Source organism: Microchirus variegatus, assembly GCF_963457635.1.
Source record: "Microchirus variegatus genome assembly, chromosome: 14".
Lineage (NCBI taxonomy): Eukaryota > Metazoa > Chordata > Actinopteri > Pleuronectiformes > Soleidae > Microchirus > Microchirus variegatus.
The window spans coordinates 10,852,585-10,879,060 of record NC_139815.1 but is presented as its reverse complement, the minus strand read 5'-3'; the positions used below and the strand labels follow the sequence as shown (position 1 = coordinate 10,879,060).

Here is a 26,476-nt window from a genome sequence, read left to right as displayed (position 1 = left end):
ACAATATAGTCACTTTACACTTGTGGGTGACTCACCCTTGAGTTTTTTTTTTATTATCTTTACAAATTGACTGTAGGAGTTAAATAAATACACAGGAGGACAAGACAAAAGAGTGACTGGCTTACATCAGCCTCAAGGGCAACCTCTTGGAAAATGCATATATCAATTGTCCAGAAGTTCTGTCACTCCATTTTTTTTCAAAAAGCACCAGAACTCCAGCCCGAAGGCAAGAAACTGAGAGCTTCAATGTCGCTGAAGGGATGACGCAGCAGACAGTGTTGGATATGTGAACAGAAAAGGCCCTGATGTCGTGACAGTGCAGGATTGCTAAGTGAATGTGACAGTGCTGACTCTCGGGGGTCAGGGGTCATGGACGTGGGACAGATCCAGTGCACTGAAAAAAAAGCCTTGCTGCAGCCGTCATGCGGAGCTGTCTACACAGTGCCACTGTGGTGTTGGGGAGCAGGGGATTATGGGTTGGTCCCTGAGTGTTGGGGTCCCCTGTGGAAAAAAAGGCGTTTGCTCGGAGCCGTCAGCCTGCGTTACCGCTCTTCATTCACTTTCCCGTTGGCCTCCGGCTCGTCCTCTTCTCGCCGCTTCTGCCTCTGGAAGAAGCCGAGCTGAACGGGGAATGAGAGCAAACCAGAAGTGATGCTAGAGTTTCAGGGCATGACGATGGTGATGGAGCCTAAATGCGTTTAGCCACTATTGCTGAACACAGATGGGGGAGGATGTCGTCTTATTATTACCACTGCTTTTGGGGCTGACTGTGTAAAACTTTGTAAAACTGTGTAAAATTATTGCATAACGGTAGTGAAACTGCAGCCTCCATATGTTATAGTATACAGATGCTTTAATTTTAAAGATTCTAAACACACAAATCATGAGTGACTTCACCCATTCACACAACAAGCCTCTGGTGCCCTCTGTTGGTCATATTGGCAAGTGCAAGTGTGGAAACAAATAAATGTTAGCAGATAAATAAATAAAGACCGTTACATATAAAACACAGTCACAAACTTGTCTTCTCTCTCTAAGATTTAAAGCTTAGCACACTATCCATCTAATCAGAAACTAGGACTGTCTGCAATTTTCAATTATTAATTATCACTTAGTATCACGTTGTAATGCAGCAATGGAAGCTCGTCAAATCAGTCCAAAATGCCTTCATTAACATTTTTACAAAACGACTTACCTTCCATAGAGCAAGACTGAGCAGAGCCAAGAGTAGGAGTCCTCCCAGCGTACTACCAATGATAATCCAGATAGAGATTCTGTAATCTCCCTCCTTCCTTATCTCCAGTATAATCTGTCAGACAAGAGGAGATGACATTACATTTGAATTTGTCTTTCGGGTACAAACTGAGTTCAGTGTCATCATTCATCTTGGAAAAACGTGAATAAAATACATTTAATAATCATAATTATATGTATAACACCCTCAGAGGCAGAACATGTCATATTTTATTTGAATCTTTCACAACTTGGTGTAAATGAACCTGTATAAACTGACTCTTACCATGAAAGCAAAGCAGCTGAGTATTTTATTTGCATTAGCCAGTAGATGGCAGCAAAGATTAATGTACAAGTCGATGCTTGAACGTGTTGTGCCGCTGGTCCTTTCGGTCCCTGAGCACCACCCAGCACATGTGTGCTCTTAAAGCAACCTCTACAGACTGACTCTACTGCAGAACACACGCATGTTTTCTCAGACGAGCCTTTTGTTTCGTTTTTCACATATTATTCCATTACATATGCTCAACTACTTTATTGCTTCCATTCATATACATTTTCAACATGCATCACTGCATTCACATGGATGGGATTAAAAGAAATCAGAGAGAGGATGCATCTGATTAAATTATGATGCGTTTATGAGCTCAGCTCTGAGTTCAGGTCAAACCTGGGACGGAGACAGTTTACAACATCAGTCGCTGATGACTCACATGTCTGACAGGCCTCTCTTCGTGTAGAAACATGGGGCTGGAAGAGGGGAGCTCCACAGATGCGCTGGTGACCAGTTCCAGGATTTTAAACTTCAGCTGGCGACGAAATCAAAACAAGCAGTCTTCACAAACACATTACACAGCTGAAAGACTATAAAGCTTTCATCATCACTCCAGCATCAAAGCGGATTAACAGGAAGGTGAATCAAGTCAATGCATGCTTGCATATGTTGCTATAAAAGTCAGGAACATCACAAAAATCACAATACGTATGTGTATGTTTTGATTTCCATACTCACTGCGTGTAAAGTGTCTATACGCAGAGCTCCTGCGATTCTGACTGCGATCTCTCTATGGGATGCCACACTGACTGAGCACTGGATCGGCAGTGTCAAAGTGTTTGATCTGTTCTGTGTGTCGAAACGGGACGAAAGCCTCAAGTAAACCACCTGGAAATAAAACTCTTATTTGAAATTGAGTTTGGTTTGTTTGTACGTTACCAATCGGGAGAAGCGTGAAAGGTCCTCAGGCGAAGCCCTGCTCTGTGCCACGTGCTGTGGTGGTAAACAGTGTGTACCATCTCTCTAAGGTGTGATATAAAAGTAGTATATTATTATGCTGCAGTTTAAGGTCTGCATAGTGGAATTTATAATATTACATTTAATAAATTATTAGGGATGCACCGCCAGTGACCGGAACCAGCCGATTTTCACGTAATCGGCCGCAATCGCCGACCGGCCGGTCAGTCAGAAATATTCCGATTTTAAGAAGCCGGTCAAATGCACTCGCATCGCTGTGAAATATGTTTAAACTTAAATAAACTACACATACAGGTAGTGATTCGTTTTTGTATTTTTAGTTGAATATTGGATGTGACCTGATTGTATTTCTATGTTAAAATGAAAGAAAATAAGCAAAAATATATATCTTTCTGTATGCTGTAAAGTGGTTTAAAAAATTGAAATCGGCTAAAAATCGGCATCGGCAGGTCAAACTTCTTGAAAAATCGGAAATCGGCCCCAAAAAATGGCAATCGGTGCATCCCTATAAACTAGCCTACGCTGTCGGGGGCCGACAGCAAGGGGTATATCCGCGAACTTGTCCAATCCTCAACTTTCCAATATACCCAAAGTATACGCACTCGCACCTGCCACTAACTGTTTTAATTAATTATTAATAAATTCAACAAAATAACTGTTAAATATTATGATATAATGCTGACTACACTTTATACATGTTCAAAGTATCCATATAAACTCGATATTGAACACAGAATACCTGAACTCATACATTTCTCTCTAGTTTTTAATAAAACTAGTTAACCTATTATACCTTGTTAAATATTATGAATATTAAAATGCTAACCACACCTGCCATATCTTCAAAGTGTCCAAATTTCATGAAAAAGCATACACTATGTTTATTAAATTTCATGAAAAAGCATACAATATGTTCAAATTTTCCATTCAATGCATTAATAAAGAAATGGAGGCTTAACTATTTTTTATATGATAATTAATAAATGTATATTACAATGTATTAAATATTATGAATAAGTGCTAAATAAACCCATGATATCCTCAATGTGTCCAAATGAGCTCAATAATAAAGACAAAACTGCCTTAACTATTTTTTCTGTGTTCACTAATAAGTTAACCAGTTAACTTATTATGTAACTATTACCAATCATAGCCAAAGTAATAATGATTGTACTTGTAGATAGTTGTTACATGAATCATTGTACAAAATTTGAAGGCAATATCTCCATCAGTCTGGAAGATAAAGCCGAAAATGTGTTTTTAGCATAATAAATTAATTAATTTGCTAATTAATAATAAAGCTACAAAGATAGGGATAATTCTCAGGTGGTATGTGATGCCCATGCAAAATTTGAAGCCAATACCTGCAATACTTTGGAAGATACAGGCAAAAATATGGTTTTTATATCATTAATTAATTAATTAACTAATTAATAATAATGGTAGACAGCTCAAAATACATAGGGATCATCTACAGGGGGTATGTGACCCATAAAAAAAATAAGAAAATTTAATTTCAAACGCCTTTCCAGTTATCGCGTTAACGGCTAAAATCTGCGGACGCGCGAGACCGATTCCATAATATCCGCACGCATTTCTCGCGGATATAATTATGAATATTATAGTGCAATTAAAGGAATAGCATAAAGGGATAGTTCAGCTGGCTTTTTTAAGTGTGGTTATAAAAGGGACTGAGCCTTATTGAGACTGACGTGGGAGCAGCCAAGGACAAGTCCCAGGTTGAGATTTTCGCTCTCACTGAAAAATAATGGCCGACAGTGAAGACACAAGGAAATAATTTAGCCAACAAGAGGCTCACCTAACATAACCTAAGCCTTCCTATGCCTATGAAGGATTTTTTCTCTTCTTTGTGATATTTGCCTGGAAACTGAAGTTTGTGTCACTTTGTCAACCACTCCCTCGCTGAATATCACAACACACAGTTGTTAATCCACAACTCAGTAAGTTCCAATGTGTTATTTTGTGATCTGGTGTTTAACGACTGACTGACATGAAAATAAAGCAGTAAACATATTCCTTAGTTTCTAGCTAGTTCTTGAATGTCTCATGAGAAGATCAAATGTTACTCCTGACTGTGAAGTAGTTAGCTAAACTCTTAACCAATTACATCTTAGCAACCATAAAAAGGCATTTCACAGCTGTCAAGATTTAGACCCGTGTATTTCCACATGTTGAAGTCATGTGAGCGGTGCTGCAGTAAAACTGAAGTCATAAAAACAGTCTGGAGTTCTGCGTTACCATTTCCAAAACAATCATGACAGTAACAAAACAACTAGGTGTGTTGTCTACTCTCAAATTATTTATAATAAAAAATACTGCATAATAAACATGCTGCAACTCACTGAACTTCCTGCTATTACTATTATTTCTACTTCACTGTGGGTTTACAGGAAACACACTGTAACACATCTGTTGTGTGTGAAGCTAATATTAGCAGCCCTGCTGGAATGAGGTGGGGTTACATTTTAATAACTCTAGCCAACATTATACAAACATATACTGTTTGAAAACGTTAACCAGAGGCTACGTCAGTGGCTCCCATGCTAGGGCTGGGTCGATGGGGGGTGTCTACATCTATATGTCTAGCCTGCTCAGGTAGTACAAAAGTGAAGCAGTCAAACAATGTCAAAATGAGATAAAACCTTTTCCGTTTCACTCATTGTGTAATAAAACTAGGACTGGCCCAACACATTCTTTATAACCATATCTTCTACATAGATTCCAACCTTTAGTTCGAGGCTCACACATGTTTGGTCTCTGTTTGTCAGCCTTGTGACTATGCCTTCTCAGGGTGCATCCAACCTCTTGTTCACTGTTGGCTGCACTCTAAGAAATAAGGGTTCCAAAAGGGAACAAGGGCTGAGGTCCTACCTGGAACCCTTTCCCTTCTGAAAAATCCTTTCCCGAAAGAAAGGGTTCTTGGTAACACTAATGGTTCCAGTAAGAACCATTTTGATCCAGAGAACCCTTTAAATCCTGAATAAAGGTTTTTAAAAGGGTTCCTGGTGGAACCCTCCAAAAGGGTTCCAGGTAGAACCTTTATAAAAAAAGTTCTACCTGGAGCCAAAAAGGGTTCTCCTATGAGGACAAGCTATATATGGTTCTACTAAGCACTTTTATTTCTAAGAGTGTGGGATTGTCCTTCTTATATCTACAGGGATGCAATGTTTCAATAATGACAAAAAAAAAATTGAGCGTCGAGTGCCTGATGTGATGCATTGGTTTGATATATCTGCGTGAGCACACTCATCAACAAGTACAATGGCAGTAAGTAGGAGGAACAGGGCTTATAGCTGATTTTCAAAAAAGTTGAATGTTGATTTTTGAAAATGGGCAGTTAGGTCAGACTCTTAGGCTATTATTACTGAACAATAAAGAGCTGGAGAAGCAACATTGTCTACTTTCAAGATGGATAATGGGCCATTAATCTTAATCCCTTTTGCACTTCAAATTACAGAATCAATCACTGAGGCTCCACACTCGCCTGGTCGATATGGAAGTCCGATATCTGCAGAAGCTGGTTCCCATTTTTCGTCATCTCTGGGATCTCAATGTTCAGCTGCAGATCTTTTACCGGAAAGTAGCCAAGGTTTTGGATCTGTGAGGCAACAAAGAGCAAAATGGCGTCAAATATTTCCCATAAGTGTTTAAATTTATTGAAATTCGATGAAAAAAACATGGTGATGTTGCTCCTGGCTCTCACTTGGAAAGTGAAGTTGACAGGAGGACCGATGACTCCAGGCTCCTCCAGAGAAAGCTCAGACTTGATGTCGTACCGAGTCGGATTTGAATCCCTTGGATATTAAAGAATAAAAATAAAGACGTTATATGTACATGTATGTTTTCCAAATTTTACTTAAAAAAAATTTGCTTTTTTACTTCCACATTCACAGATAATTGACAAACCTGGTGAAGAGAAGATCTGCCTCATACTTCAGTGAGTAATATATATCATTGAAATTATCAACTGTGCTCATTTCCTCGCCATCGCTGTTGAAAGGAGACAAAATATTTAAACAATGTGAGCAACGGTGATTCTGCGGGACACACCACTTCAAATATTTATCACTGCAGGTCACTTGTGGTTTCAGCTTTTTGGCTTCTATTTAATGAAAGTAATGGCTGCTTGTGATGTTCTGGATGTCAGTTAAGGACACATCTCTCTCCATAGGAAGACAAAATGTGTTCAAACATTTCACAACAACACGAGGAAAAGGTTTAAAATTTATGTTCACACCTGTTGGCCTCCAGGATGACTCGGACATGCTCCAGGAAGACAGTACGACTGAACTCAAACTCCAGGCGAAACATTACCTACACGAAGCAGAAAATACAACTTAGAGGGAAAAAAATTACTAATTTACTGCATGGCCCAAAAATACTCAAATATTTCATATTTTTCATCAGTTTTTTTAACATCATCGTTATATTTTTTAAAGTCGAATACTAAAAGTATAAGCCAAAGCTTCTTTTTTTTTTTAACTCCATATGCTGCTGTATACGCTATACTGTATATTCTCTTCAGCAGTAAAGGGCCTGTGTTTTAGATCAAGTAGTAAAGCCTGCAATTACCTGCTATAAGCTCCAGGTTTTGACCCCAGAGCGCCAACTGCACAGTTGGTGTTACTTAAAGAGAGCCAAGGAAGTTCCCCTACGTTAGGGACTATATCATAAATAAAGAATGTAAGCATGCACGCTTGCATGAACGCACACACACACTTACTCTTACACTGAGAATTGGATTCAAGACAGAATACGACTCAAAAGTTAGAAAAGGAAACAAAGAAGACAGACAAAACCAATAGTGACAAACAACAGAGGCATTCTAAATACAAACAGAGGCAGGCGCTTAAGTCTGGAGAGAGAAGAGGAGATTGGCAGCAGAGACCAGAACGCTGTTTACACTCCTCTGCGCTGTAACGAAATCCTTACAGATTCCGTCTCACCAGAGAGGGATGCATCACATAGTTTACTGTAGCTTACCTTCTGCATATAGACTGACTAATCCTCCACAGATACAGCACAGCACATGTTTCTTACACAACTACAACAACCTATTTTCATGAGTTTGTTTCTTCCTCGTTACCAATGTTCTTTTTTTGAACCTGCTTTTAGAAATGGGTGAATGTGATGTTCATGTGGAAGAAAGTTAAATCAAAACATAAGCAGACACATGAGGATGGATGACTACACATGTGTGTATAAGTGGTATGAGCTTGGAGGGTGTTATTGTCTGTGGCAGGAGGATTTTCATGTGGTAGAATAGCTGAACATGACCAACAGCTCCTTTTCCCCCTCTGGGCTCACGTAGTCTTGCCCACATCATTCACTCTTAGTTACCAAACAATTAAATGCAATAGTGTTCCATATCACTGCTTACATCGTCAAGAAAAACCTCACGTTATTGCAGCAGCGGTTACGTTTGCAGGGCATCAAACGCAACTGGAAAATTTCAAAACTAGAGTGCGAACTGGATATTTAAAAAAACTTTCAACTTTCCTTCAGCTAAACAGTGGTTTGGACTGGTTTGCCACTGGCACCGATGAATGATCAGTCTTGTTCAGCTCTGTGCCACATTTTTAAAAGGCTCTCAACCAGAGCAGATCAGCCTTGTGGCTCTGGATGCTGTTCAGGCTGAATGAATGGGTATGAATCACCCAGTGAGTTTTAAAGAGTGACCAGAATGATGCAGAGAAAAATGGTGGTATTTTTGTTGCCAAGGAGATGGCTATTGTTTGTGATAATCACGAGGTCTTGAACTCCTTCAATCATCTTCATTACTTCATTCCTACGATATTTGTCAGCAGAGTTTTGCTTCTAAAGACAGACAGATACTGGTCACACATCAGCGCAAAAGACCGATGACGTATCATCTGCTCGGTCTTAACTGCGCGGTTTGATGTACGATCAGTGTCATCCCTATCGAAGTTGCTTCAAACATCACCCTCTTAAAAAGTACAATTTGAGGCCATTGCTGTGAAGTACACTGGAAAGGGCAGAGTCTCATAAATATTGTTGACATTACAAGCCTGTGGAAAAGCTTGGAGACAGCAGAATTGACTGTGAGAATCAGTAACAGATGAGAGAAAAAAAAAAAAAAAAAAGGTCATTGCCTCTCACCTGGTGAACCGGGTTAAAGCGGTAAAAAAGTATTTTTAATTACTTAGAACATAATTTCTTCTGTTCTATAGCCTGTGTACTCTATCTGTATCTTTTAAATAGCATAATAACCATATACCAAACCACATTTAGGCAACTGTGTGAGTGATGATAACTGGACTCAGATACAATATGTTATGGCATATGTCCCAGACATTCCCCAAACTCTATACTATGGGTTTTAAGTTACAAAAATGTGTTTTCCTGCCAGTGGCAGTGTGAACTCTTTCTTTTTATCTTTCCCAACACAAGAAGTTGCCGGCCACAAGAACATATAAAATATCAGCCCACAGTCGCTCTTATCAGTGAAATGACGTAAGTGGCTTTGGAACTTTTAGGCACATGTGATCATTTATGACAAAGACTGTAAGATATAATTCAAATATTTGGGGAGAAAAGCCTGTAAGTAAAGCATGGAATCTCTGACATATAGTATATAAAAAACACAGTTTTCAGTGTTTACTGTGCATTGCAATCTGTCCTTTTTAAAATTATCTCATTTTCTTTTTTGCCCACTGCAAAAGCACTCTGTTTCTGTCTCTTTTCTGGTTGCAGTCTGAATCATCATCAAATTCGTAGCTTGTCTTAATCCCTTAAATTGGGATGCTGGATCAAGGAAGCACGGAACTGTGTCAAGCTGAGGAAAATAAGATAATCTACTCAGGGCTCTCAAAAGCCTGACGTGGATCACATTAAATGCTTCACAATCCCTTACAATTCATCATTTTTGTAATTTTACCAATCTTCATCTTTCCAAGAATGTCCTTCACAATTTGGTCGTAATGACAAGAGAAATGGAAAAAGTGCTAAGATTTATTTGGAAAGTGAAAAATGCCCCCACAAAACGATGCCAACGCTAACCAGACATTCTAAGAAAGAAAAACAAATAAATAAACCTTCATCTAACTTTTGGGAATAGCTGCCAGGAAATTAGGTGGAAAATGGACCCACAAAATACAGCATTGCCACAAAATGTATGAATAATATTTGGATATAAAATCTCTCATGTGTGAGTGCATCATTCATGACTGACTGGTCTGATTAAGGACTATGAATAATGTTTAATCATAGATAAAACGTATGGATCAAGGATTTTTATTTGAATGTATACATTTTTGACTGTAGCAGAAGTCTGGAGTTAATGTGCAGCTGTATTTAGATAAACTGACTGATACCTGTGAATACCAATGAACGGGGAGGCAGGAGAATCCAGCTGCTAAATCTTTCGTCCACATTGTGTTTTTTCAGTTGCTTCCTCCTCACATTTGCAACCCTGGCATATGTTAAATATGAGAGGATATACAGTATTTATGTAGTGGCACTCCCAACGTTGATGTCAGACGACAGAAAGAAGGGATCTCACAAAGCAGAACTAAAATGGACTCTTCTCATTGACTTTGTGGTTCACTGTGGTCTATTGTGGTGCTTTGGGCCTCTGTGATCTAATATAATCCACAGTTGTGTTTGTGCTGACATGCTGCACATAATATAGATCTGTGAGATTTACTTTACTTTAAGTGAAAGCATCTCATCAGATTCCTAATCTGATGTATCAATGAACATGTGTTTTTGTGGTTGGAAAGACTTTTACATCACTTTCCCACACTAAATGCTGAAATCCAGGAAAATCTGTGAAAAACCTTAAAAACATTCACACAATGACTGAAGAAAAATGCCCTTTGTTAATTATCTAATAGATGAATAATTCAGAGTTGGTTATCTCACCTGAGATTTGGCCCTCATAAACGGAGCACTGACATTACAGATCTTCTGATGCCGCAGTCTGTCCTCGATATAACACTCAATCTTGATGTCAGAGTTGTCCTGGATCAGAAATAAGAACAGTTAACTTTTTTTATTACAGTACTGTACATTAAACAATTCATCTCATATGCTGTCTGAATCCATTGTTATAGTAAAACAAGACTCTTCAGAGTATTTTCACACATTATATAGTTTTACGGTGATGAGACTCAATGGTACCTTGACTATCAGGCTGGAGAATCGTAGGTTGGGTGAGTAAGTGATATTAAGTCGAGCGCTATAGGCGTTTTCTCCTTTGTTCTCCAATCGAACATCAACCACCATCCTCCTCCTGTTGCCCTCGATCACCCGCAGACTTCCCTCTGACTCTTGTTCACTTAAACGGTGGCAGAAAGCACCACGTGTCTGTACGGGCTGAGCACAGAACTGACTGCGAGGCAGGGAGGAAGGAAGGAGAAAGCAAAGTGAAATAAAACATTGACGAGCTGTGAGTTCTGTAAATTGTTATATCGTCAGTTTCATGATGCTTATTTGAATAAACAGCACAGTGTGTTTCTAATATGACATATTCTGTTGCATAATGCAATTTCTAACTTCATTGTAAATTGCCATATTTGTGGAGAGACTGTGGAAAATGTGTTTTTCAGCCATACTAAATCCAGTATACCCGCGTTTGGTTGTGGTGATGAATGTGTGTGCACCTACTTTCTCGTCATCAGGTCGGTCATACTCTGCAGGGCAAGGTCCGGTATGCAGCGGTCGTCCTCATCGCAACCGTTCCAGAAGGGCAGCTAACCAAAGAGAGAAGCTTCTGTATGTCAATTAAACTAATCCGGTCATTTACATTTTATTTCTGAATCATGAGAGGATATTCTGTCAGATTCTCTCTCACCTCAGTCCTCACCACAGTTGGCCAGCTGTCGTCTAGAACTGGGCCTTGATCGGGATCCTGCAGTCCCACTTGAACAGCAAACACTATGGGCCTCGCATAATCTGTGGTCTCCTAAAATAAGACATAATACTCAAAGATCAGAAATAATGATCATATTCTCATTTTGAATGGCTTTGACCAATGCCAGGAGACACATTTATTATTAATTATATTTTAATATTTTATTAAGTCAAACATTATTTTAACCTTCACATAAAGGTTCCACACTATTTAAGATACAATAATCATTGAGTTATTTCCCCAATTCAGCAAGAGAGCATATATTAACAGTCAAGCCAATGGTCTCCCTCACCATGACATGAAAGTAGATGTGCTCGCAGGTCTCCACTAATGGAAGCAGGGTCAGGTTTTGAGGCTGCATTTTGTTTGGGTTGTCCAGTATGGCCCGAGGATTGAAGCGTCTTTCCGCAATGGAGACATTATATTTGATTCCTAGTGGGTTATAGGAACAGTTAATACATCACAATTGAAACCAAGAAACCATTAATTAAACATCAGCATATGCAGGAAATATTGTGGCTTCATGACTCATAGCCACACTATTTAAACATCTTTTAAATTATTGCATTCTGTTGTAATGGAATAAGAAATAAAATCCATTGAGGTTAAACCTGTGAATGTGTTTTGTGTCAAGCAGATAATTGGGCAGCTGAAAGTACATGTTACATTTATCAACTAATATACAAAGGTTTTGTTCTTATTATGAGGGAGAAGAGTTATGGCTATTTGGAAACTGATGACATGACGGTGCTACACAGTAACACCTGTCATCACATTTCCTCAAAACCTACAAAGGACTTCTGAAAAGTAATTTTTTAGTCCTCCTTCAAAGACACAATACGCACATGTTGTAAACAGATATTTTATGTCCAAGAGATTTATGTGAATGACACACAAAAAGAAAGAAAAAATAAATTTTATGCAACAGACAACTGCAAATTCACAAACACCACAACATCTGTTGCACATTACTCACCACACAAGGGCAAGAAAATTAAATAAATGTGTTCCACTGTACACAACTAGGGAAGAAAAAGATGACTCTCTTTCTGTCGTCTACAATGTTTTGGCACATCTGGTAGGTTTGCTAAAGATGTCAAGGGGTCAAGAGGTTAACTCAGAACACACTCCCCCCACACCTTTGCTTTCTCCCCCCCTGAAACTGGACACTGACATGATATCTCTTTCACCAAATTATGAGCAGAGAAAGCTCCCATTCATTTGCAGGACGGCCACCTGTGGGTCTGAACTGTAGGTCTAAACTCTCTGTGAGAGTCAGTAGCATCAAACAACGGAGGAGTGGACAAAAAGAAAAGATAAAGCTGTAAATAAATAAAATAAATATTCCACTTCAGCGGTGGGGTTCAGACATAGTAGCCAGAGGAAGCAGCATTAACTTCGGCAGAGAAACAGCACTGAGATCAGACCCGCTAGTAAAGACGCATTTTGTTGGCGCCCACTCTGAATGAAAGCCTCTATAATAGTTTTCACAGGGAAACACATGCTGAACAGTCTGTTCTATCCACAGCATGAAGGATTTATATTCAGAGGGTTGTTTTATATTCAGAATCATCATTCAACCTGTCATGTACAAATGTCCAATCAACAAAAGCCAAAATACTTTATATCATAAATATAAAAATCCAAAATATACATTTCTCTGCTAAAGAATATCAATTGATAAAAGGTCTGTTAAAGGTTTGACAGTGTCTCGAGGCTTTTTCTCCAATCAACTATGCTTTACATTTAAGAAACACATATTTATTCCTTTAAGACTCTGCATATACTGAAAAATAAATACAAGTCTGTGAGGATTAGGGGCTTTTCACCAAGCAAAGACAAGGAAAAACTATAGGAAACATATGCTTCCACAGTGTGTGTATTATTTTGCTGGCTTACCAATTTCCTGTGTGGGAAGGATGGCTGTCCTGGCAGTGATGTTGAAACATACAATGGCTGACATGCAGGTCACGTCTTTGCCACCTCTCTGACAGTCCTTCACAAAGATGTTGACCTTACTGGGCTCAAACCTGACAGTGGCGTATATCCGGACAACACTTTGTGACCTGTGAGGGCATGGAAGTGTTACAGAAGCTACACCATTACCTGTGAGACTCTCAGGACACTCATGTATCTTAACACTAATTTTTTTGAAAATACTAACCAGAGGAGAACAGCTGCACCAAGGGAACCGACTGCCAGGTCCACCAATCTGTCATCGTTCATGTCCATTGTACCATGGATGCTACGTCCAAAATACTGCAGGCCAGGAGACAAATCTACTGCTGCAATCCTCTGTTGAACAGGCAATAGAAAAAAAAGAACCATCACAAAACCACAAATTATAATGGAATGACTAAAGTCATTGTTAGAGTTAAAGCATGTAGGTTTTTGCAAAGTCAAAGCCAAACTAGGAAACTATTAGCGGGGTTTTAGCATTTTCATACTTTTTAATGTACCGTTATTCTCTCAGTGGTACTTAAGGCTTGTCTACTACCAACAAAGTACAACACTGTTTGTTTCATTTTGAACACAAACCATAGAAAAATATCCTTTTCCAGGGATTCCATTGTTTGGTTTTGCAAATCATATATTTTCTTCGAAATGACCAACCCTTCTCTGAAGCAGACATTGGATTAAATGTTTCACTGCAGCGACTACGCTTCATTGTGTTCCTGTCATTTTCAGTCACATGACCGCATCCACCTGCCTTCTCATGAGCCTTTACTGTACGTATATACTATACTTTCACCCAGCCATCTGTAAATCCTAGATTGTGCTCTTTAGTCTTTTGGTGTACCACTTGTTTGCTTTATTTAGTTGTTGTGTCTATACTTGTGACTACCTGTTTCTTCAGTGAACCATCAGTCTTCTTCACAGTCAACATGACTGAAAATGAGCTGTTGGTAAAAGCTGTTGCAAAGGCAAAAATATCCACGCTTGTTTTCACACCTCACACCTGTTTGTATTTGCGAATTATTCTGTTGTGCTGGCAGAAGAAAACATAAATGGCTCCTTTGTGGTCGTCCTCCAGCGGCGCTCCCACAACCAGGTCGTTGAAGCCGTCACCATTTAGATCGGGGACAGGCGCAAGCGATGAACCAAATCGAGCATTCTGGCCACCGTTATGGATTTCCAATGCTCCCTCAGGGATGAAACGATTCTGAGGGATGATGGGAATCACAAAAACACCGGGGTCATCTTATTCATGAAAGCTTCGAGGTGTATTAGATACAAGTGACATCATTCTTATCTGAACAAAATGAACTTCAAAATCCAACATCATACATGAAAGCAGTTCACCTTTAAAGGATCAGTTATATATTGGACATACGCATTTATAAATAAATAATGTCTTTCTAATGGTCATAAATAGACATTAACCTTTTTGGCAACAAACACATTTGAGCCACAACAGAAGATAAAGAAAGCCTTTGATCTTTTTCCAAAGTTTGATTCTGCTGCCAGATATCATTATGTCCATATGCCGTGAGAGCATTCACCAATATCTGAGCCAAGTTCAGTGCATCAACACTGTCCCATGCACACAACTCATCACATTCTAGAACAAATGTATCAGTAATTGCAGACAATAGGAATGCATGGAAAATTCACAGTCAAACATCAAACAGCTCTCATCCTACTGGGTTTGTTGTTTCACTTATCTCAAAATCACCATTGATCAACTCATTCTGTTTCAATTTATATTGGAAAGATTAAACACTTGCTGTAAAAAACAGGATACAGTTAGAACCAGTTTAATGCCTGCATTTACCTCATTTAATTCCACCCTTTGAGCTCAAATATTTTATACATCTGGCAACAAAGACTGAGGAATTTTACCTTGAGGTCACAGAAGGACTAAGGAATGCCATATAGCATTGGCATATCTGTTCTATTCTTAGAGGGTGTTAAGTAAGGTGGAACCTTTGAAAGCAACTACCAACTGGGAATGAAAAACAAAGCATTCTGACAAAAATGAGGCCAAGTCTATGAGGCCATCAGCAGTCATGCATATTGTTGGTCCACTTGGAATCCGAGTTCATAATATATTTTAGGATCAGCAGGCAAAACATGAGATCACTTGTTTTTTCAGTTGAATAAATGGGAAGGGAGCTGATTTAGGGAGGTAGCTTTTACTTCTCAGCTACTTTATGTGTGTATGTATGGCAAAGTGGGAGATTGATAGAGAAATGGGGAATAATACATTCAGCACCGTTAAAACTGGAAACATATGGTTCGCGAGGAGGTCATGAAGGGTCATAACATCCCCATTGTGTTTGACAAAAAGTACATTTCATTTTTGACCAGCTGCTAGACTTACAGCAGCTTTAAACCTGTCATTTTAATCACTTATGTTTAAGTGAGAGTCCTTACAGCAGAGGCAGATATAAAAATAGCTGACTGCAGCAGAACAAAATGTAACTATAAGAGAGGTCACAGTGATGTAAAAACAATCCCATGGGATGGAAAACAAAATAATGAGCTAAAACAAGACTGTATATATATACATTTTTTTTTACATAGTTTTCTCCTAAATCCAACCAGGAAACAAGAATATACTGAATTGGCGATTGCAAAAAGACCTCCTTTTAAAAAGGAAGTTTATGAGCAGTTGGGGCTATACTTGTCTCTTGATTAATAATGTCAGTAAACATTTTCTGGAAGAGTAATTGATCTCAAACACTAGTATCAGGTCTTCTTCAATAGACCATGATATCATGAATGAAGCAACACCTTCCAATTATAATAATAACATTTTACACAAATTCTTATAACAATTGATTAGTCCGATATTAAAATATGCTGAGATGATGAATTGCCATTTCGTAAGACACGTGGCAATGCTGGTTAAAAATATATATCTGTGCAACTTTAAAGTCTTTAACTTATTTTTCCAGAATTCTATCACTGTGTGGGATCTAGAGTGACATGCAACTCAACCACATCATGGCCATTAATTGATGTGGTTTCAGACACTGATTTTCTTGGTATGCGTTATTGGCTGTTAAGTTTGGCCTCACACCTGTGATGAGTTTTAAATGATGCCAGATATGTAAATATGTACATGTTCCATGCCTGTTCAGTAGATTAAAAACAATTGGACACATTCATTATTCCAATGAACCAGACAGACCTGGAATACTGGGACATCTCCTTCTATTAAAGAAAGCTCTCGTCTTCAAATGTTTTTATTTTAAAAGAGTGGAATAGTTTCCTGTTGAGTTCACTCCACACATCAAATAAAGTCGGTACCATGGCATGACAAAGTTTCCTCATTTGATCTGTACAAGGTCATGTGTCAAACGTCTGCCTGCAGTGTGTCTGTGTCTTAAATGTGGAGCTGGAATGCAGCAGAGACTGGCACAGTGTGTGTTACCAGACACTTCTGGTGAGGTGTGTGTTAGAAATTATTGGGAAAGTCTGGAGTTTGAACAGGTGTTGACCCAGTTCTGTGTAGTGGGGTAGGCTGGTCCTAAGTTGATTAGATGTATATATGTGGCCAGCATCTGTGTTTATACATACCAGCTCTGTCACTCTGTAGATGTAGACCTTTCCTTTCTCCATGCCTGAACTGAAGAACATTGGTGCTGCCACTAAAAGGTTGTCGGTTATACCATCTCCATCGATATCCACAGGTGCAATTTCACTGCCATAATAGGAGCCAATCTGAAACATATAAATTAGATATACTGTATAGTCATGCCACACAAAGACAATGTGCATCATTCGTTATACAACTGCATTAGTAAACTCAGCATCCTGTTTAGTTTTGATAATTTGCACATGACCTTCTGTGACTTAACATTTCAAACCAGATGCAAATGGCTCACGGTCTTGAATCACAGCAAGAGGCCAAAGTCCTGGTGCTTTTGCAGATGCTACGATGGTAAATTATTTTGCAGAAGAAAACTGGATTAGTTGGAGTAGGGGATGGAAAATCATCTACTGGTTTTTCGACATTAGAAACATCTGTCTATACAAAGCTCCGCTCTCGACGGTAAGATCAAAAGTTTTCTTTAGAAACATCTGCTGCTCTGGATGAGCTGTTGCTGACAAGGTACCATGTCAACTGCAGTCGCATCACTTCAGAAGAGTTAGCAGATATAAAGAAAAATAAATGCACATGTCCTCACAGGTTACGGAAGGTTAGAGTTGATGTGAAAAAAAATCTGGGAATAGATCAAAATTATCTGCCACACAGTATCAATTTTCTGCTCTTATGACCAGTGCTGTGTTAATGCAGCATCTTCTAAATAGTTTTTTTTTTTAGTAGTACAAGCTGGTACAAGGTACAAGGGCTGATACTTTCACTATGCCAGGTCATTATTTACCTTTGCTTTAGTGTTTGCCACTCTCTCTGCCTTTATGTTCTCAAGATTTGTTATCTCGCCAGTCTTCCTAAATATTATCCTGATTTTGCCTGTGCTTAGAATCACCTACCTGCACTGCTACACTCAGCCTCTACTGCCACACACAAGCGTTGGGACACCCGCCCTCCTCTTTGTCAGCACATTCTCTAAAATGTACTTGTCCTCACAGAGACTGAACTGTTTGGAAATTCTCACATGAACTCTAGACTCCTGAAGCCATTCACTGTGTTGATTCACTCATTCCTTGTTTTTTATATTAAATCTATAAGAAACCTGTTTTCTCTCAGCTCCCGTGTCCCGTCTGTCTGTTAAGTCCAACCCTTAACTCAAAACAGCTGTTTTACTACTGTCAAATCCATTTAGTTGCTTTTATTTATTATTTTAATGTAAAAGAGTTAAGTAAATCGAAAGCCAATACACACACAGATCCATCTTTGATGCAGGATGACACTTTCAATGTCAATGACAATGCCTAGCACTAGTTAAGACTTTAATCACTAAGATGCTTTTCATCAGTTCCAGTGCAAGCAGTGATTCATAACTGTTTAATTAAGTTCTTCTAAAAGCATGTAGTTGCTCAAGCTTTTCTCAGGTCTTGTAAGTGCTGCACACATCTGTACCTGATGGCCTTTGAGGGAGAGCAGGATGGTGAGGTTTCCAGAGTTCTTTAGAGTGAAGACGATGACTTTGCCAGTGTGGTTAAAGCGTGGAGCTCCTGCTACGAGTAGACGACCGTTCTTGGCCGACACCACAGAGGTCACAGTGTAACCTGGTAACATAAAACATGTTAATTCTGCAAGACAACAACCCCCTGATTTAGAGTCAGCAATTTATCATTCCCACCTCTGCCAAAGAATAAATGATGATCATGTTTGCTGTGATGTAAGTAGTAAATGTATTAATTGATAGTCAAGTTGTAATAAAAATCCCAGACACTCGGCTTTAGTGCAGTTATTTGAGTGAGTTTAGAGTGATATATCTGATCTATTACGTTTGAACTCCGTAGGAGTGATCTCAAGGGGAAACTGTAAAATGTGGTAATATGAGAAGCTAAAACTCAATGAGCTGCAGTCAGTTAGTTAGAAGCGACTGTCCTGGTTTCTCATATTTCATCTTCTATTTCATCTTCTTTGCCTTTTCCTATACTAAAAATTCCGCTTACTCTCCATCTACTTTTCCACCTTCATGTCTCGTTTTCATACTTCATACCTCTTTTTCCCAGCTTTAACTTTCACCTCATATTACTATTGAGTCTAGAATAGCTTCCATTGGCAGCCTGGTGGATAAGCTCTCACACAAACCGCTGATGGTAAAAGCAGAGGTTTGTGGAGTGAGATGACATTGGATATGATGTGAATCACTGGAGCAATGGGTACACTGAAAAGAGATACAGATGGTTTGCAGCCTGTGCAGTTGGTGCGAAACCACAGGTCATCTTTCAGGGAAACCATACATCCCTCTACCAAAAAAGGAGGATGAACCCCAAAAGTAACAGGTGGATTATTCTATCTTAAGTTTTTGTTTGTTACTTACCCAAGTAGGCACCATGGTTTTTGAGTTCTTCAGGGAATTCCTCTGTGTAGGAGGATTTAGGAGGGACCACCTTCCCCTGTCGAGTTTCTTTCAGCACTGCTCCATTCCAATCATAAGCCCCAACAGCACCCACCAAAATCCCATCCTGTAGGTGAGAAGCAGTGTTCGTACATTTTAATCTGAATGATACCAACTTGGAAGCAATAACTCTCCTGTGCAATCATCTTTTAATTTACTGGGCTCTTTTGGCCACAGCAAGCTGTTGTTTTTGGAAGCTTGGTTGAATACCAGATGCTGCGTATATTTTTTTCTGTCACTTGTGTTTGTGTGGCCATGCTCTGCTGACTATCTCTTGGGCCATCTGTAATGGGGATTATAAGGCATCAAGATTTACAGTATAAGAGTGAACAGCTTCCAGGCTTGTTTATTCAATACTTAACACATCATAAAACAGAATAGATTAAATACAATAAAACAACAAGATAAGAATCAGTTAAGTGCAGTTAAGCCTTTCTAAAAATATATGTTTTAAGTTTACATTCAAGAACTCCAAGGCCAGTAAATCAATTCACAGGGTAACCTGTTCCAGAGCTTGGAAGCAAAGACTATTTGTATCTTGACCTGGCTACATCCAGTACCCGCTGAACAGATGAGAGTAACGCTCTTTTCACTGCTATCAAAAATCAAATAATGTGCTTCCTTATTAAAGTCCCTAAAGGTAGCATGTAAAATGAAAACAACAATAGGGCCAATAATAGAGCCCTGTGGCACTCCACAGGAGAGAGGAGTGTGAGATGATAAGAGGTTGCCAATCATAACATTGCAGAGAAACTTCTGTTGGCCAAATAAGAGGTAAAAAATAGGTTTCAGTCAAGAATTAAGGACTGCATAGTCATCTGTATAAAATGTGTGAGGTCCAATAAAACCAGCATAGCACAGTTCATGGCAAAGTCAAATGTTCTGTATTATCATGCACTTTTCTAGTTATGATGACCACTCAACTGCTTTACCCTACAGTTTTGCGCTTCACCCACTCAAATCCATTCACTCACATATTCATACAGCACGTAGTTTGTACCCATTCACATGCTACCAGCACAACCATCTCTGGGTTAAATGTCTTGCCCAGGGACACATCAGTATGTAAACTAGCAGAGCTGGGATTCAAACCGTTAACCTTTGGGTTGAAAGACAACTTGCTATAAACTTCCAAGTGGAACTCAAAGGGATCCAACCCTCAATTTTGTGTCAATGACAGAGAATAACCTGAAGTCGGATGATTGCTGTATTGTATTTAACATATCTTCTGTACTGAACGTTTAAAAAATACCAAATACAGTGACTTTTATCAATTTGAAAGTTCACTCAAAATAAACAATGTACAAAAAAACAATAATTTCTGCTTTGAACCCTCTTATCAGTTCACTTTTTTTTTTTTTTTTTTTTTTTTAAATCAGCGTGTTATTTATAAACCAGAAATGAAATAAGCACACATACCCGTAAGCGAATTTCATTTCAGACACATGAAGGAACAGGAAGAACTTTCTATCTTCAGTGGTCTGCCATACTGACGCTATAATTACAGGGTTTCACTGCTTAATGAGCAAGTTTTTTGTCTTGCCATGCACGATATGCCAACAACACATTTTCCAGTGTTTGAGCAAAACATCTAGTGATTTCCTTCCTCAAAGATGGAATTGTGTGCTCACCAAGCTTGCACTACGTCACAGCAGTGTTATGCCGATGTGGTTATATGTTTTTGTCAAAATGGTCTCCATGGCAAATGAATGAAACCCCAAAACAGTTCAATTTTATAAACCAGTGACCTATTTCTGCTGGAGCTACTGCATATATGGGCATGTGCCTTTCTTTGGTTAGTATGTGAACACTTTTTCTTCACAATTTTATTGGCGGAGGCCAGACTTGTGGTAAATTCATGAACACTCAAAATTGTATAGAGGACATGCTGTAGACACGTATCGAGTCCAAAAACAACTAACACTTATGCTTCTTTAAGTTAAATGCAAAAATCAGATTTGCAAATTATTTGCCTTGAAAATCCTGACTGTTTTAACAAAGCAAACAGTGGACACAGATGCATGAAGCATCTGGATAGTATATGACAGAAGCAGCCATCAGATTTGGCACACATCAAATTCAACCATCTGTGTTTTAGGACTGTTTTCCTTTATACCTCAAACATTCTTTCCAATAATTTTATCCTACTTTCAACACGCAGGTTGGTGTTGTCGAGCATCTCTGGAATCTGACCTTGAGGACTGAATTTTCAACCAATCCTGCCACCCAGCTTAATGTTGTACTTCATATTCATATAAAGGAGGTAGGGTTCTCCCTCAATAAATCCCTCTGTGAAGGAGAATTTGGGAAAATCGAAAGCAGCAGCATCAAATGACAGTAAAGCGCCAGAATGAGAGGAATGCAATCAATTAACTGGTATGAAGAACACATACAAAATAACCATGTCTTATCTTCCTTCTACAGCTGTGTTGCCCTAAAAGCCAGCACACCTGCAACTACAGTATATTCTCCGAGATACAATCCCAAATGGCAAGCAAGCAAAGAGGAAAAAGGATGTTTCTGAAGTAAGGCTGTCTAAATTGTGTCTCAGCTACTCTCTAAATACGTTTCCCTGGAGAACAAGTAGTGTCTCATTTCCCATCACTGCATGGCTGAAGTGGAAAGTGGCCTCTCTCCCCTGTCAGAGGCTCCTAAATCAGTATTACCTAAACCTCTGGGGCCACACAGCAGAACCCTCAGGGGGGAAGGGAGAGTGATGAATGGCAAGTTGTGGGGAGCAGTTATGATGCACCAGAAATTGAGACAATGTGTGTTGTTGTATGGGGTGATGCGGAGGCAATAGTCAGACTCACCTCAACGTTGTGTGCGGAAAATCCAGCCTGAGACATCTGGAGGCCAAACGCTGTCCCATTCTTACTGGTCCCTGTGTAAACAAATCAATCTTACAGATTTGAACCACTATAGCAGCAGCAGCGGTTGAGAAACTTCATCTTCCAACCACACTTATATTCTAAGAAAATGGCATTGAAATATGTTTGTGAAGGTTTCGAGTCAACCTTAGCTCAACTTAGCTCAAACAAGTCCAGTCATCTACAGTTAACCACTGAAGATGTCACTGAAATCTCAGTGAGAATAATTAGGGGATTTGATGAAACAGACCAAATGTCTTTTGATATAAACAATTTAGTCTCTACAATATCAAACATTTACTGAAATGTCCATTCCAATATCAAGTGATATTTTTAAAATATTTATTTTAGAGCATCCAGCAGTCCAAACTTTAAATTTATTCTGTATCAAACACACTCATATTTGAGAGGCTGGTATTTTGCTGTCAAGCAACTCATTTTGATAATCAACTCAATCAGGATGATGCTAAAGTTAACTTTCCATGGAAAAAAAGGGAATTTTTAAGCAGTTAATGTGTAATTAATTTCTTGCAAAACCTTCTAAACTGAAGATGCGTTCTCCAAGAGCGTCCACAATATCCTTCAGCGCTGCCTCGTCAGTCACATTAAAGAAATGCTTATCATCTGGGTCGCTGGCGATGTACTTGATTTCATTGAGGAAGGCCTCTGGATTAATTCCTCTACGGTTGTAGTAGCCGAGGACCTATGATGGCACAAATAAACTGACATTTCAATCATGGAGCATTTGAGTGTCAACCAAGTCAATTTAATGTGGCACATTTTAGTAGCTACGGTTAACATTTTAGAGTTTTGACTTTCCACACTAGTGCCACTTGGTTTTGAATCAAACAACTTATGAGTATTTGCTCAGATGTCCAAAGCCAGTTTAGCCACTGGATGGAAATGAATGATTCACCGTGCCAGCACAAACCAAAAACCCATGAGATATCATTTGCACCTTAAGCTTTTACTTGGATCTCTCTGAGAGCTCTTGAGTGTTCTTGGCTCTGTTGTTAACTTAGCTCTTAAGGCAATCATGTTTATGGCGTTCTAATTCTGCACAGGAAATTTATTAGACATGAGAAAACCAAGTGAATGCACACCATCTAATCCAGAACAGTAATAGGTCTAGCAGACTCACAGCAACAGCATATCGGGTGATGCCGTCTTTCTCACTGTCCTCAATGGCTTGCTGGAGGTCCGCGCTGTCATGCGACTCTCCGTCGGTTATCACGATCATCACCTTCTTGGCACCACGCCGACCTCCTTGTTTGAAAGCTTGTGAGCTGTAAGCACAGGTTTGTGTTGAGTGTAAGAGATCACATGACGGAGTGGCATTAAAGTCGCTGCTCATTATATACAAATGGAAATAATCTACCGAGCTACATTGATGCCGAGAGCTGTGTTGGTCTCTTCACCGCCCCGCTGGTTGATGCTGCGCGCTCTTTTCACCACTTCTTCTACGGATTTGTAGTCACTGAGTTTGAATTCATGAACCACCTTCTCGCCATACTGAACGACTCCAACCTGTCAAAAACACATTCACAGAGATATATGACCGCTAAAATGAGCTCATTCATCTTGTAAACTAGAGAGAACTCTGAAAGTGCTATCGGGTGCTCTAACTAACAACTACCCCTTTTTACTCAACACTGCTTTTTCATATATATTCTGCCCACAACATTATATTTATTTCCTTTTTATTTGCTTTTTTAAGTGTATTGAGGACAGAGTGACTCAGTGTGCAGCGGTTAGCGCTGGTGCCTTCAAACCATGCTTCAACTGAGGCCTTTTTGTGTAGCGTTTGCATATTCCCTGTGTGAGTGTGTGTGTGGGGGGGGTTTCTCAGGATATTCTGCCTTCCTCTCACAGTCCAAAGACACATGTTTATCCAGTGATATGCCACATGCAGCACAGAGCTGCAAGCCATAAGTGAATCTCTGGCCATTTCAGAAGACAGGAGCCTCAGTAATTCTGCTATTCCATATGAACTACTGGACATCCCAAGTGTATTATTTGTTTCCTGTTCTTAACAACTGTCAATAAGTATCCAACAAAAATGACCATCTTATATTTTTATATTTCTTCCCTCCTTACACACCTGAATTTGACCTGGTCCAACATAGAACTTCTGAAGGATGTTGATGAGAAAAGCCTGCACTTCAGTCCAGGGATAGATGGAATTTGAGCCATCCAGAACAATTACTATGTCCATATAGGTCTCACATCCTGGAAAAACATTCAAATATGAGACATAATAAAATTCCATGCTGTAATTATGAACAGACCGTGAATAATCTTTCAAATTAAAAAAAGTAAATTTTCAATCTTACTCTGAAAAGCAGGAGCAATCGTTCTGGAGAACTTGAAGCTTGCATTTACTCTGGAGCATATGCCCGTGCTGTAGTAAGAGCTGCCACACTCATAGGACCACAGTGGCCCACAGGCCTGAAAGATAACAGAAAACATCTCCATAAGCAACATTACCAAGAACATATATATATGTAAAAAAACAGGTTCATGCTCTCAGAGAACTTCCATAAGGAAGGATGGAGGGTTTGACCACATGCAATCAACAGTCAATCTTGTGGGACTTTTTTCTCCATTTTAATACACATTTCTTAATTTTTCTTATATACAGCAACAGGCCATTACTGTGGTATACCTCAAAAAAGATGACATTTTAAACTTGCTCTCACCACAAAGCTGTTGTCTGTGGGATTGGAAGTGAGCGTCATTCCCAGCCTCATCTTGTCCTTGCGCTCTGATACATTAGTCAGAGATATCCTTCCTTGAAGGAAAATTAATCTCACTTAGGTGATTTTGGATATCAGACTTGTATATGCAAAAATACATGCACCATTCCCCCAGAGACCAAACAGAAGTTCCCCCATCTGGGACTCGAGTTTGTTATTGCTGTCTGGGCAGCCAAACCAGCGTCTACATCCTCAGATCTAAACGTTTACTTGACAGAACTTCATGTGCCTACATAACCAGCACAGCACATGTGCAAGCCATATGAAGAAGCATGCGGTGTGGGATGTGTGGTGTTACACACATGTGGAAATATACATAAACCATTTAAAAAAAAATTGTAAAAAGTGGAATGATTGGTATGGTCCCCACACTTTAGTTTACCACATGCCACCATGGTGTTTCCTGACATATGTACAGAGAGCATGCAGACAACTAAACACCTATATAACACACACACACACTTGAAATTGAGAGATATTTGTGATACTATACCTAAGTTGAGCTTGGAGCAACCATTGCCATTGGTTCGTTTGCTCAGTGAACATTTGTAAACATCCCCTGTCTGGTAAGGGCCATTCATTTCATATGGAGCGCCCACCAATAACCTGAAAACAACCAAAATGCAAAAATTTGAATCACTTAAAATTCATTGTGAAAATTCATCCATCCATCCATCCATCCATTATCTACCGCTTTATCCTCCACCAGAGGGTTGCGGGGGGTGCTGTGCCTATCTCAGCAGACATTGGGCGTTAGGCGAGGTACACCTTGGACAGTTCGCCAGTCCTTCACAGGGCCACATATAGAGACAGACAACCATTCACTCACACACTCACACTTATGGTCAATTTAGAGTGACCAATTCACCTAATCCCCATATCGCATGTTTTTGGATTGTGGGAGAAAGCCGGAGAACCCGGAGGAAACCCACGCACGCATGGGGAGGACATGCAAACTCCTTGCAGAAAGGCCCTTGTTCCGAAGATGTTCCAAACGGGGCTCGAACCCAGGAACCCGGGTCTTCTTGCTGCAAAGGCAAGAGTGCTAACCACTACAACAACCGTGTGAAAATTCATTCATTGTTAAATTATCATCTTTAAACACATTAATACTGATTTTAGAGGACTAAAATCAAACATCCACAAGTTTGAAAGTTTGAGTCCATGCTTCGAGAGAGTTCCACAAACAAAAACAATGTGGTGACAATCAAGCGTCACTTCAGAGGACTGACAGCTTTGACCAAGAAGATGTTAAACCCTTATTTATCATTGAGAAGTATGTTCAGTCATGTCTATCAAGTACCATTGCAAAATCATTCCACATGGTCAAAGCCAGTAGCTGGCGAGGAACCAGTCTCCTGTATGGTTATTCATGCTTATCTCGTCTTGTCTTATCACCGTGATAACTTAAATCAGCGCTAACAACCTCTCAAAGATAATGCTACCATTCTGACAGGTGCATTGGACAACAAAATTGTGTTAGA

General features: G+C 39.4%; 1 protein-coding gene across 1 annotated transcript in view; it reads right to left on the bottom strand.

The window, feature by feature from the left end:
* Positions 1-493: 493 nt before the first annotated feature.
* Positions 494-26,476, bottom strand: part of itga11a (integrin, alpha 11a) — a gene marked incomplete at its 5' end in the record, with an annotated part of 43,819 nt that continues 17,836 nt past the window's right edge. The window contains 28 exons of the mRNA XM_083901085.1: positions 494-620; positions 1,196-1,309; positions 1,947-2,042; positions 2,246-2,356; positions 2,447-2,530; positions 5,991-6,104; positions 6,210-6,300; positions 6,413-6,496; positions 6,744-6,820; positions 10,391-10,489; positions 10,649-10,859; positions 11,135-11,220; positions 11,322-11,432; positions 11,674-11,813; positions 13,281-13,447; positions 13,546-13,676; positions 14,341-14,544; positions 16,908-17,051; positions 18,376-18,524; positions 19,289-19,433; positions 22,180-22,250; positions 22,774-22,939; positions 23,378-23,522; positions 23,615-23,763; positions 24,338-24,465; positions 24,570-24,684; positions 24,936-25,027; positions 25,486-25,598. Of these exons, the coding sequence (XP_083757211.1) occupies positions 543-620; positions 1,196-1,309; positions 1,947-2,042; positions 2,246-2,356; positions 2,447-2,530; positions 5,991-6,104; positions 6,210-6,300; positions 6,413-6,496; positions 6,744-6,820; positions 10,391-10,489; positions 10,649-10,859; positions 11,135-11,220; positions 11,322-11,432; positions 11,674-11,813; positions 13,281-13,447; positions 13,546-13,676; positions 14,341-14,544; positions 16,908-17,051; positions 18,376-18,524; positions 19,289-19,433; positions 22,180-22,250; positions 22,774-22,939; positions 23,378-23,522; positions 23,615-23,763; positions 24,338-24,465; positions 24,570-24,684; positions 24,936-25,027; positions 25,486-25,598 (3,415 nt within the window). The 3' untranslated portion in view covers positions 494-542. The remainder of the gene's footprint in view (positions 621-1,195; positions 1,310-1,946; positions 2,043-2,245; positions 2,357-2,446; positions 2,531-5,990; positions 6,105-6,209; positions 6,301-6,412; positions 6,497-6,743; positions 6,821-10,390; positions 10,490-10,648; positions 10,860-11,134; positions 11,221-11,321; positions 11,433-11,673; positions 11,814-13,280; positions 13,448-13,545; positions 13,677-14,340; positions 14,545-16,907; positions 17,052-18,375; positions 18,525-19,288; positions 19,434-22,179; positions 22,251-22,773; positions 22,940-23,377; positions 23,523-23,614; positions 23,764-24,337; positions 24,466-24,569; positions 24,685-24,935; positions 25,028-25,485; positions 25,599-26,476) is intronic.